This window comes from Rhinopithecus roxellana, chromosome 8 (assembly GCF_007565055.1).
Source record: "Rhinopithecus roxellana isolate Shanxi Qingling chromosome 8, ASM756505v1, whole genome shotgun sequence".
Classification (NCBI taxonomy): domain Eukaryota; kingdom Metazoa; phylum Chordata; class Mammalia; order Primates; family Cercopithecidae; genus Rhinopithecus; species Rhinopithecus roxellana.
The window spans coordinates 133,702,438-133,716,381 of NC_044556.1; the positions used below are offsets into that span (position 1 = coordinate 133,702,438).

Here is a 13,944-nt window from a genome sequence, read left to right on the forward strand (position 1 = left end):
TTTATCCTGTATTCTTTCTTAGCATGGGGGTATTTTATTAATGCTAACAGTTGTTTTAAGGTTGCATCTCTTATCACACTGTATAATATTTGAGGTAATGATAATTTACATCTTCTTTTCCAATATTTCTGTCACTTATTTTATCTTATTGTATATGCTAGAATATTGAAAGGAGTGTTGAAAAATTGAGTGCTGGGCTCTTCTGCTTCGTTCCTATATCAATGGAAATGTCTTTGGTATTTCACCAGTTGACATATTTACTTTTGCTTTATGACTTTTAGAAATGACTGCTAAAATGATCAAATGCTTTTTATGGGGATCTAATCATAAAAATCGTATAGTTTCTATCTTTAAATTTATGAGTGTAGTGAATATGTATATATTTTTCTACACTGAAAAATTCGCATGTTTCTAGAATAAGCTCTATTTGGTTGTGAAATATTACCATTTTAATTACTTGCTGGATTTGATTAGTTTATATTTTGTTTGTATGGTTTTAGAATTTTTTAAAAAAAGTTCAGACAGGATCGCACTCTGTTGCCCAGGTTGGAGGGCAGCGGTGTGATCTTGGCTCACTGCAGCCTCGACCTCCCAGGCTCAAGCCATCCTCCCACCTCAGCCTACCAAGTAGCTGAGACCACAGGAGCATGCCACTACCCCTAGCTAATTTTTGTATTTTTTTATAGAGATGGGGTTTTGCCATGTTGTCCAGGCTGGTCTTGAACTCCTGAGCACAAGTAATCTGCCAGCCTTGGCCTCTCACAGTGCTAGGATTATAGATGTGAGGCACTGCGTGCTGCCTTTAAAAATTTTGTTCTGTAGGTACAGTGTCTCCCTGTGTTGCCCAGGCTGGTCTTCAACTCCTGGACTCAAGCAGTTCTCCAACCTTGGTCTCCCAAGTGATGAGATTACAGGCATGAGCCACCCCACCATGCCTGGCCATAATTTCTGTTTTTAAGTAAGATGGATCCATAATTTTATTTATTTGTGCTATCTTTATCCAGTTTTGATATTAGTGTTAGCCTAACTTTGTAGACAAATTTAGATTTCCACCTTTTTTTCCTACGCTCTGCAATAGTTTAAATGATGAGAAATTATCATGCTATTTGGTCTTTGAAAGTTATAGAGTGTGCTGCAAAACTACCTGGGCTTGCTGATATTTTTAGAGGTAGATCTTCCATCATTCTTATCTTCTATGATTATTGATTTGTTTGATTTTCTTCCTCTTATTGAATCAATTTTAGAATTTATGTGTTTCTAGAAAATCATGCATCTCATCTAGATTGCCAATTTATTGGCAAGAAGTTGCACAAAATATTTTCTTATAATTATTTTAGTATCTGCCATGACCATGGACGTTTTTCTTTTCTCATTACCACTATTAACTCTTTAAGCAAAACATTGAAATCAACTTTTTGTTCCCCAACCTGATTATCACAAATTCTAGTAACATATCTTTACTTCTTCTTTTTTGTTTTGTTTTGTTTTTGAGACGGAGTCTCCCTTTGGCCCAGGCTGGAGTGCAGTGGCGTGATCTCGGCTCACTGCAAGCTCTGCTTCCTGGGTTCACGCCATTCTTCTGCCTCAGCCTCCCCAATAGCTGGGACTACAGGCACCTGCCATCACACCTGGCTAATTTTTAAAATATTTTTAGTAGAGACGGGATTTCACCGTGTTAGCCAGGATGGTCTGGATCGCCTGACCTCGTGATCCGCCCGCCTCGGCCTCCCAAAATGCTGGGATTACGGGCGAAAGCCACCGTGCCCGACCTATCTTTATTTCTTAAAGAAAATAGGAAGTCAACTATCTAAGACTCATAGTTTTGATAATATTTGAAAGATCCTGCAATCCTTATAATTTCCTACTCTTTATCCTTATTCTGTTCATATTTTATTAATAATAGTAACCACTTAATAAGTTTATTGTGTGTCAAACACTTGGTAAATAAACCCTTTACTTGCATTATTTAATCCCCAGAGTAGCTCTACGGCCTAGAAATTAGTGTCCCCATTTTATGAATGAGTAAACTAAAGCTCAGAGAGGTCATGTAATTTGGCCAATGATATTCAATCAGCAGCTGGCAGAATGATGTGGGAACTGAGTCTGTGAGATTCTGAGGTTTGTGCATTTAATCACCATTCTCTACTTTCAGTATCTTTCTCATTAGTCCAAATTATAATAATTGGAATTACTTTTTTCTAAAAATAAGTATATAGCCAAGTATCAAAGGTCTAAACAAACCCATATAAGAGCTTGAAATGAACTGCAAATTGTGAACCTAAAAAAACCTTGTTATTTTAATGATTTTTTAAAGGATATTCGTTTTTTAGATATTACTGTGAGCTTTCCTTACCTTATCTCTGTATTTTGAGACTAGACATAGAGCCTGATTTCTTTTTCTTTCTTTTTTTTTTTTGGAGACGGAGTTTCTCTCTTGTTGCCCAGGCTGGAGTGCAATGGCACGATCTCCGGCTCACCGCAACCTCCACCTCCTGGGTTCAAGCAATTCTCCTGCCTCAGTCTCCCGAGCAACTGGGATTACAGGCCACCACACCCAGCTAATTTTGTGTTTTTAGTAGAGATAGGGTTTCTCCATGTTGGTTAGGGTGGTCTCAAACTCCCAACCTCAGGTGATCCGCCTGCCTCGGCCTCCCAATGTGCTGGGATTACATGCGTGAGCCACTGTGCCCGGCGACATAGAGCCTGATTTCTAATATTTAGTCTAACAGAAAAGATGTCACTTTTTTTGTATTTAGAGAGATCAGTAGGTGTCAACTAGTAATTCAATTTTTAAAAAAGATTATGATAAAATAGACATAACAAAATCACTATCTTAACCATTTTGAAGTGTACAATTAAGTAGTACTAAGCACATTGTTGTACAGCTATTACCAACATCCATCTCCAGACCTCTTTTCATCTTACAAAACTAACTCTGTACCCATTAAACAATAACTCCCTGTTCCCTGCTCCCCAGCCCCTGGCAACCACCATTTTCTACTTACCACATGTAAGTGGAATCATGTGGTGTTTGCCTATTTTTGACTGGTTTATTTAACTTGGCATAATGTCCTCAAGGTTCATCCATGTTGTGGCACGTGAATAGATTTCCTTCCTTTTTAAAGCCGAATAATACTCCATTGTATATATATACCACATCGTGGGTATCCATTCATCTGTCAATGGACACTTGGTTTGGTTCTACCTTTTGGCTATTGTGAGTAATACTGCTATAAACATGGGTGTAGAAATATCTCTTTGAGGTTCTGTTTTATAAAAAAAAATTACTTTACTTTTTTTAAATAGATTCAGGGTCTTGCTATGTTGCCCAGGCTGGTCTTGAACTCCTGGGCTAAAACGATCCTCCCACCTCAGCCTCCCAAAGTGCTGGGATTACAGGCATGAACCACTGTGCTTGGCCAAGACCTTGTTTTTTATACCCAGAAGTGGAATTGCCTGATGATATGTTAATTCTCTTTTTAATTTTTTGAGGAACCATTTACACTAATTTTAACTAGACAATGCAGTAAAACAATGTTCCATTGCCTTGGGTCCCAGATTTAGTACATTCCTGAAAGTCAGGGACATCTAAGATAAGATAATCTTGGGATTTATGTTTGGCATGAGGTCCTGGGCAACAGGGGAGTGGGGCAGGGCCAAAGTTCTGGTATCTAGAACCTACTAAAGTTTTCCACCCTAGCCCATCCTGCCTACCTGGCTTCCATAGTTTAGAGGATGCCCACTGGTACTGTGGTTTGAGCAGAATGACAGAAAAGCTTCAGGACAGGTCCTAAATAAATATGGATTCTTTTAGGCTTTGTAGTGAATCTGCATTGTTATTATTTAGAGAAGCATTAAGGCATAATGATTAAGAACATGGATTCTGGAGCTCGACTTCTTGGGTTTAACACTCAGCTCGGCCTTTATTTACTACTTGGGAGGTTACTTAAATTATCTGTGCTACAATTTCCTTATTTGTAAAGTAGGTATTATAATAATATCTACCTCATAGGATTATTGGGAGGATTAAATGAATACATGTAAGTGCTTAGAAAAATACTTGATATATAGCTCTCACTCAATGTTAGTAATAATATTATTATTTTTTAGAAACAGGGTCTTGCTATGTTGCCCAGGTTGGAGTGCAGTGGTGTGATCATAGCTCACTGCAGCCTCTACCTCCTGAGCTGAAGCAGTCCTCCTGCTTTAGCCTACCAAAGTGCTGAGATTACAGGCAGGAGCTACCACGCCTGGCCGAATAATATTATTTTAAATTAGTACAGGTTATGATGTGGCTTTCCTTTTTAAATTTATTATTTTTTTAAATTTTTCAATTTATGTGGCTTTCCTTAAAAACCAGTAAGAAGAGTAAGATTCCATTCTGTGGAACTTTTTGGATTGCGTATACTATGAATAAAAAAAGTGTAATGGCAATTTAAAGAAATAGGATTTGCTCTCAGATCAGCAGGATTAGATTATAGCTTGATTAATTCTCATCTATTTAGTATTTTATGGATTGGATTGTAGCTTGATGAAACATAGAAAACAGATTTCTAGTCACATAGAAAATCAATGCCATGACAGGAGTTGGTCATAGAGGTTTGTGTTGTCATTGCTGTCTGGTCCCTCCCAAACACTGTCCAGGAATGAGATGCCCTTGTACATACCCCATCCACCACTTCATTCTAAGCAGATGTCAATCACCACTATGAAAGCAGAATCTGATAGCACTAAACACTTGAGTCAAATAATGGACTCCTCTAATCCATAAGGCAACCCTGTGATAATTTGACTTGCAATGTAGCTTATGTACATGGAGAGGCTATATAACCTGGATGACTTGAATATATGCTTGCATATCTAGTTATAAGTCTTACTAGAAATCAGTACATTAGTGTTTTGTCTTTACATGTCAATCCCAAGAGCTTTGTTAATCCAAACCTGCTTCCCATGAGTAAATCCATTCTCCTTGTACTTACTAAGTAGGTAGTTGAGCGTGCAAAGCTAAGACCCCCAAACCCTGGACCTTGGTAGAGTCACCAAGATAATGTGTCCCTCCCTTCAGTCTCATTGTTTTCTTGGGATATATCCCAATGCCTTTTCCAGATCATCATATTACTAGCTGCCTTAATTTACTTCTATTTTCTTTATTTCTGTTATTTCTATATGTGTGGTGGCAGAGATATTCTTCCATATCAACATTGCCAGTTTGCTGAAGAAGGGTGGAGCAACCCAACTTCTCTCTCTCAATTGCTGGGCCAGCCTGACATGACCAAGAATCACTGTGTAGTGAGCAAGGAAAGCTAATCACTGCACTGCAGGATCTCACTTTTTGGAACTGTTGCTTTGCTATGTGCCTTCTTATAGCAGATGGAGCTGAAAGGAACCTTAAAGATGAACTAGCCCACCTTTCTTGTTTTGCAGATGAGGAAACAGATTACTTGCCTTGGGCAGTATATCTTTATGCTCTTCTAACAGTCTTCTGTCTAAGGTTGGCTGTATTGGCCTGGGCTTATGACCTGTCAGTAATCTTCTTCCTAGCCCTAGTCTTATCAAATCATTACAAAAGTTTAACTGCCAAAGGCACTTTTCTTTCCTATAGTTCTGGCAACTTCTCCTTTTGTTGTATACCATTGATATCCAGGTTCACATTAGAAATATAAGTTCATCATCTATTTCAGACCGTGTTTCTAACTGGATTCTCTGTAGGCTGGTTCATGTTGTAGTCTGCCATTTTCTGGCAACAAATTGGATCTATTTTAATAATGATCAGAGATGCTGGATTTGTCATTTGGGATCTTTTTAACTCAATATCTCAAATTGTGGACATAGGATTTCATGAAATAAAAATACACCTCAACAGTACTTCTTTAAATAATACTCACTATATAACCACAATAAAACTGTATTCCAGTAATTCCATTAAAATTTGTATGCTAACAATAGAACTTTGTTTTAAACTTTTTATTCATGTTTATTTTAACCACAATACTAATTGCTATTCCTAAAATACGTTTTTCTTTCTCCTCCTCCTTCATGGAGTATTACATGTTTTAATGTCATGGCAAATTCTTTTATTAGCTTAGTAGGAGCTTTATATACATATATAGAAAAAAATAGCAAGTTACAAGTAAATGCACATTTTTCTTGTAATGTATCTTTACATATTTCAAAGAGGCAAATGGCAGCAAATGTGAAATAAGCATAAGCAAAGTGCTTTCATTTAAGTGCTTAGAGGATTAGTCAAGGAGCACTTCCTAGAAGTGTGTTTTGAAGATTTTAGGAGAAGGTACAAATATTCACTCGTGACGAGGATGGAGTCAGAAAGGAGGGAAGTAAAACACACATTATGCACTGGGAGCTGCATTAGAAGGGGGAATGGATGCTAACAAAAAGAAAAACATCTGTTGCAGGATGGTTAAGTAGGCTTTCAGCCAGGGTGGAGAAGGGATGTTGACTCATAGTCATTGGTGAAGTTATTGAGATGTCATTTCAGCCTTGCTACCCACATTTTGCTGGATAATGTGCTAGATCCTAAGGGAAAAGTTAAAGAGAAGGGAGAGACAGTGCTTGACTTGTGGGTACTTATGATCTTGCTGATAACACAAGGCAACAGAAAGTTAAAGGAGGATCCTTGAAAGCCAGTAAGAGGAACTTGGATTTTATATGGTATGTGATGACAGGAGCCATTGGTGGTTCTCATGTATCATCTTGCCTCTGTCATCTGCTCAGAAGGGAGAGGTCTGAGCTGGGGAAGATCAAACTGAGCAGGTGGCTAGGTTTTAATCTTTATAGCTATACGTAATCAGCAGAAGTGCTTTTTCCCACATAAAACTATTTTGAATCACTTTAGAAAAAAGTGAATTACCTAAAATCTTCTGTCCATGATTAACAATTAGTAGAAAATCACTGGTTTGCTCTTGCAAACAGCACTTAATGTCAGTAGCTTCAGGCTGTTTTTCAGTTTTTCAGTAAAGTTTTTTACTGAAACCAATTTAGGTAGCTATTTTGTCCATGGGCGTTTGTAGTGAAAAGGTGATGTGAGTAGAATAGAATGAGATTCCTTTTCTGCACCAAAATATTAGCAAGCTGCTAATGGTTCCATTTTGATACTGCCACTTTCAAAGGAGAGAGATCAGGTTGCTTATGGAAACATTTTGGATTATGTTTAAAAGAGTGTAACTTTATAACAGTTCATATGGTAAATAATTCAAGGTTTGCTTTTAGTGGTCAGTTTATCTTCTTCTTGGCTCAGCCCTAAGAGAGAAAGTTTCCAGGTTTTTGTTGTCTATCTAATAAGTCCGCTGGTAATTGGTTTCATGCTGTGGGAAGGTAGATTTTATTTCTTCCCTTTCTTCTTCTTCTTCCTCTTTTCATCTGCCTCTTTGCTACTTGCAAACCGTTCTGTGATTTCCGCTGTCTCCACTGACCTTCTAGTGGGAAGCCTTTCAAGGTCCTCGGTTTCCTGGAATGACATTTGAGGCATATTTAAGTGCCTTATGATATTCCTGGGTTTATTTGGGTCTTGGCCCATATGCATTGGTGGTAAGTCCCTGAGAGGCAATAGCACAAAAACAACAGGAGCCCTGAGGTCTGGAGGTATTCCACTCGTCATTTGAAAAGACTGTCCAGGAAAGGCATTATTTAAGGGGTAGCTCTCTAAAGCCACCTGAGCTTTTGTGTTCGGATTTCTTTTTGTCTGGAGAAGAACATCAGTGAAGTAAGGTTTTACACCTGTTATGGCATTGATTTCATATGCATTGTGCCTGTCAGTCAGTGCTCTCCCAGTTAAAATGGGCTGAAAAACATGTGATCCTGAGACACCACTAACAAAGCTGTGGAGGACAGAATGCCAAATCCCTCCACTTATTGGACTCAAAACAACCCGCGGCCATAAGCTGGCCAGGCTCCGGAGAGCTTCGCGGTTCCATGCGGAGGCAGGAAAGTCTGTCTCGGTATGATAGAGCTGAGAAAAATAAATACTAAGAGTGATGCCTGGATATGTAATCAGGAAATTGTACACTTTGCTGATGTAGCAGTGGTTAGCTTCATTACAGGGGGAGTTGTTGGAATACAGAATGATATGCCTGATGCTGTCATTATTGTATATGGCTGAGTCAAGGTAACCATTCATTTCAAAGAGCATTGATTCTGGATGGATATAATTCCCAGTGCAACTGCTAGCATGGCCCTTTTGCACCAGGCTACCAGAAGAAGTTTTTAATTCATAAAATGTGAGGTGTTTTGTTTGAGGATATGTTGTCCCATAAGGGAATCCAAAAATCTGACAAAATTCTGTGAGGGAAACTCTCACTTCTTCACCTGTTCGAATATGGTGAGGACAATTAGCGCAATCTAGAGAGAAGCTTAGCCAGTAATAAGGCTTTACTATTGTTCCATGATTTGCTAGGTATTCCTCATATGTGGGCTCCATTGCTAGATTTACTGTCTTCTAGCCGCAAACCTAAACAAGGAAGAGAAATTACATATGAAACCAGTGCAGGAAAAACTGAAGACAGTGCATTAATTTATTAAACCATACTTTCTTTAAAGAAAGTAGCATAATAAAGATAGTGATATATGCATAGATTTAAAAACTCAAGATTTATTATTTTTTATTGAGACTCCTAGAGCATGGAGAAGAAACAGAAGAGAGAGGCATTCTTCAACTTTACCTGTTTCATAGATTCCCAGTCAGTAAAGCAAATGAGTTAACAATGCAAGTTCTAGAAACAGACTGTCTGGTTTTAAATTTGGGCTTGGCCAATTATCAGCTTAGTGGTCTTTGGCAAGTTATTTAACATTTGGGAGCCACAGATTACTTGTCTGTAAAATGAAGATATTAATAGTACTTACCTCATAAGATGGTCTTGGGCAAAAATGCTTCGCTATGTGCTTGTCACATAGTAAGGACTCAGTAAATATTAGCTCTTAGTAGTAAAAGTACAAAAGCCTAGGGTTATCTAGATTATTCTAATTATATAATCTATATATCTATATCTATATCTAATTATAAAAGTACAAAAAAGGGTTTTGCATTTTATTCATGATCTTTCTTCTCAGAATATGTTAAGTATTGTGCAGAACTCATGTATTGTGCAGAACTATTGAGTGTGCTAGCATTTAACATCATCTTTCTTAAAATCACTGGCAATAATTAGGAGGTTTTTTTTTTTTTTTTTTTTCCTGAGACTAGGATCATGGGACTCTTTTGCTTAATGGTAGAGACTTCCTGGAAATGCCACTTGAGTATTCTTTGGGTTGTGGACACTCATTCATTGACATGTAGAATTTTCTTTCCAGTGAGTCGGTCTTGTTAGAAGATTTTTGAAAAATTACTGTTACAGAGAGCAAATATAGTTCTTTGGAATATTTCAAATCAGTAGTTTCTGGGATGTTAAACTAAAAAAGCTGAGATCATTAAGTAATGATTTTTTTCCTTTAAAAAATATTCGTTCAGTTATCATTGTTCCTATAATGCCCTAGGAGCTACCTGTTTTGTTTATTTTTGAGACAGTCTTGCTCTCTTGCTTAGATTGCAGTGCAGTGGGATGATCATGGCTCACTGCAGCCCCAACCTTCTGGGCCCAAGTGATCCTCCTGTCTAAGTCTCCTGAGTAGCTGAGGCCACAGGTATACATCACCATGCCCAGGTAATTTTTTTATTTTTTAGGAGGGATGTGGTCTCGCTGTGTTGCCCACACTGGTCTCAAACTCCTGGGCTCAAGTGATCCTCCTACTTTGGCCTCCCAAAGTGCTGGGATTACAGGTGTGAGCCACTATGCCCAGCCTTCCATCACTTTTTTGACATGCTTATTCACAGGTCTATTCCTTCCAGTCTTTTTGCTATATGTGTAAGTTATGTATAATATAAATAAAGTCATGTTTTATACCCTGCTTTTGCACTTAATATTGTGCCATGAGCATTTTCCCATGTTATTAAAAATTCTTTAAAAAACACAATATTCGGCTGGGCATGGTGGCTCATGCCTGTAATCCCAGCACTTTGGGAGGCCAAGGTGGGCAGATCACAAGGTCAAGAGATCGAGACCATCCTGGCTAACAAGGTGAAACCCCGTCTCTACTAAAAATACAAAAAATTAGCCGGGCGTGGTGGCAGGCACCTGTCTTCCCAGCTACTTGGGAGGCTGAGGAAGGAGAATGGCGTGAACCTGGGAGGCAGAGCTTGCAGTGAGCCAAGATTGTGCCACTGCACTCCAGCCTCAGCGACAGAGTGAGACTCTGTCTCAAAACAAAAAACAAAAAACACAATATTCATGGCTAATGAGTTTTTTATTATGTAACTGTAATATTCAGTTTCTTGCCTCTTTTAATTATTATAACACTGATGAATATTTCTGTAAATAAATTATTACAGATATGATATTTATTATAAAGAATCAGATTTTTTTTTTTAGTATAGATTACTAGAAATCATAGTATTAGGTCAAACATTGTCAAATCACTGCCTAGGAAGGTGTACCAATCTTATCACATTAATTTGAGAAGTGAGCATTGGTATTTTTTGTTGCTATAATGTGTGCCTTTACTCTTTCTAGTGAAGTTGAACACTTTTTGACATGCTTATTGGTCTGTGGTATTTATTCTTCTGTGAAATATATTTGATTTTTTACCTGTTTTTTGGGTGAGGTTTTCCTTATTGGTTTGCAAGACATCTTTATGCATCAAGAATATTAAATCTGCCACATTTGTTGCAAATATTTTACCTGGTTTATACAGCTTTTTAATTATGCCAATGTTATTTTAATTGCACCAAAATTTACATTTTTATGTGGTCCAGTCTCTACTCCTATGGTTTTTTCTTAATGTATTTAGAAATGCCTTCCTCATCAAAGCATAATTAAGTATTCCCCATATTTCTTCTAGTATTTATGGTTTCATGTTTTACATTTAACTTTGTCAGATAACAAAACTGATAAGGCAGAAAATTTAAATGAGGTAAACTGACCATTGCAACAGAATATATTTTTCACTTTTCAAAATCTCACTTAACATCATAAATCCTTGTGCTAAAATATGGCTTCTCATATGGAAGTGCTCTGTTCACGTTCTGTCTTCCTCAGCCCAGATCAGCTCAGTCATTGCTGTATTTGATATAGCTTGATCTCTAGCCTGAAACCTGCAGAGTTCCTACGCTAATCCTGTCCTGGGCAGAAAATATGTTAAAAGCCTCAATCCAGCTATAGGTGGAGTGTGGCTTTACTCATGTCACCGTTATCTTAGTGGCTAATATCCTGCAGTAACTCTGGCACCACATACCAGATTCTAGATTTCTCCTAGCCTCTGCTGTGTCATCTTAATCCATAGGATTGGACATGAGCTTTGTTTTTTCCTTAGTACTATGCTTTCCTGATGTAACTGAATTCCTGCTCTGAGGCTTCCTAGACCTTGTCATAGCTTTCCTTCCAGAGAGCTGGATTTACCCCTTGGCAGTGGACGATCTCTTGGAACCTGATGCCATTTCTTGCTTGCTCCCCAGCATTGTTTCCTCCCTGGACCTCCTCCTCGCTTAGCCTTCATCAGGCTGGATGGATCTCTCCATCAGAACTTGCCACAACCAAGCCCAAACTCTCATGCTTTTTAATATTGTGCCCTTGATGTGGTCGACCCCTGGGTGGTACGTCGGACATCCAGGTTACTGCTCAAATTACAATTTCAACTCACCCATAGACAATTTACAGATTGATTTGGCTAAATGTTATGGAAACAGAACCAAGAGGCACTTTTCTGTCTTTATTACTATTTCTTAAGGTGATAAGTATGTGGAGTTAACTATATATAGTGGTCCCATAATTACCCTTTTGGGAAACAAAATTACCCTTTATGTGTTTTTAGATAAAGGTAGCAAAATGGAAACTCCCTATTGCTTTTCTAAGCGCTCCTTCCTTTGCACCCCTGTCTTCTGTGACTGTTTTAGCCAGAAATGATACATCATTACTGTCTTTAAGGAGATGGAGAGAACTGTGGCTTTGACACATAGTGGAGGGAGCTCTGTGGTCTCATTCTTGCTGATGGCTTTTCAGTGTCAACAAACTGTAGTTTCCTATTGGTGAAGTTTTCACTTTTTCAGCGTTTTTCTGGGCTTGTTCTTTGATCACCCTCATTTGAAGAGGAAGCAGGAAAGAACTGTTGCCCTCTTTGAACTCTCATAGAATTCATGGTTTATTGTATCAATTTGTTACCGATCACAGATTATCTTGTTAACTTTTGGTATCCGTTATTTTATTCTCCCCTAACCAGGTGGAAATGTACCCTGTTTTGGCTCAGGACCTACCTCAGCAACCTTGATTGGCTCACAAGCCAGGTTGCTTAAGACTTGTTTCCCCAGCAGCTGATGTCTAGCCCTTTTCCTTTTGCTTTGTCTGTGCTGGGGAAATACATGTTATACTCTGTAGAGCAGATTTGCTGGCAGTAAGAACAGAGATGTGTAGAGCCCAGTGTGCTGTAGGGCTCTCTGCATCTGGCTGTGAGTGGCCCCTGGACTGGGACTGTGGGAGGACAGTCCCAGTTTTCCGTAGTTTAACATAAATGAACCACACCATAAGGACAATCTGCTCTCATTTCACTCAAGTAGGATTTAGTGAGTACTGTTAAAGCAGTTTGCACTGGAGTAATTGGAGAATGGAGTTTGCCCTTCACAATCTGTGCACAATCTGTTAGCAGCTAAAAACAAATGTTAGCAGTTATAATTACCATCAATTTGTCTCCAGGCTTGGATCACATTCCAGGTGTTAGAAGAGATGGTCCATTTCCTTCTTTTTCTCCTTTAAGTCCCATGCCCTGTTTCAAGTAGCTTCAGAGGGCAATTGTGCTGTAAAGATTCACCTTGTAATGGGTTCAGGACTCTTTCACAGTTTGTGTCTTTTCGTTCATTTGAACTTTGCTGTTCCGAGTTAGAAAGAGCTTGCTGAGGTGTGGCTACCTCTAAGAACACTGTTGAATGGGTGCCATGGTAACGTTTGCAAAGTAGCTACTGCTAGGATACAGCTCTGACACTTATTACTTTATTTGCATATCAAGCCACCTGTTCCAAAGATGAAAATATACAGGACTGCATATTCCAGTCTGGGTAAAAGGATAATAGCTGACTGTTGAAGAGAATGTGTTGGGGTTTTTCTCCTGCTAGCTGAAAAATCAAGTTCTGAGGGCCTGCTCCTCAGCACCTTTCTCCTGGTCTAGAGAGGGTGCCAGGCCTGGCGGTTCTGTTGCCTGCGCAGGTGCCAGGGCTTCTCCTTGGGAGGCTTGCCCTCTGTGAGAGGGAGCAGAGAGTTGACTTCCTCTAAGGGGCCATAGTTCCTGAAGGGGGTGTTTTTGATTCTGTTTAAACCTAGGCTATGTGTTAGCAGTTTCCCTCCTATTAGAAATTGCCTGGGAGACTCTTGCTATTGGTATGTATGTGGTTCCCTCCAGTTTAAGACAAAATTTGTTCCTGGATCAGTTGTAGCCCCTTCTCTGTGGCTAACCGAAGAGCCACTTGTCCTTCTCCATTCTTTTCCTTAGTCTCCCTTGACCCCCACATCATCTCCTAGACACAAGGCTCATTGATAGTCACGATTCACCGTTTGTGAATCACTCTGGATTATTCCCTCATTCCTCTTCCTTCGCCACCTGAAGGAGCGAGTGGGGATCACTATCGTGTACATTCCAGTAGTAACTACTGGCTGTAAGCAGACATACTCTAAAAATAACTCAGGGATACTGAGCACCCAGAGGGCACCTTCTGCCTTCTCGAAGCTTTGCCACGCCTGTTTCCACAGTCAGACTTCCAGTCTGCACCACAGCACACATCCTTTCTCATCCAGAGTGCTCCTACTAGACAAGATGTTTTCGTTTCCTAAGGGCCACAGATGTGTTCATGAACTCCTCAGCTGGTTATTTTCAGTTCCATCTTCCTTGGTGCTTGCTCTGGCACAGGGTCACTGC

At 39.1% G+C, this 13,944-nt stretch overlaps 1 protein-coding gene across 1 annotated transcript; it reads right to left on the reverse strand.

Moving 5' to 3' along the window:
* Positions 1–6,080: 6,080 nt before the first annotated feature.
* On the reverse strand, positions 6,081–12,959 carry APOBEC4 (apolipoprotein B mRNA editing enzyme catalytic polypeptide like 4). The gene is made up of 2 exons (XM_010368948.1): positions 12,715–12,959; positions 6,081–8,464 (listed from the first exon to the last, which is right to left on the reverse strand). The coding sequence occupies exon 2, from the start codon at positions 8,432–8,434 to the stop codon at positions 7,340–7,342; it is 1,095 nt and encodes a 364-aa protein (XP_010367250.1). The 5' UTR covers positions 8,435–8,464; positions 12,715–12,959; the 3' UTR covers positions 6,081–7,339.
* Between the last annotated feature and the right edge of the window lie 985 nt (positions 12,960–13,944).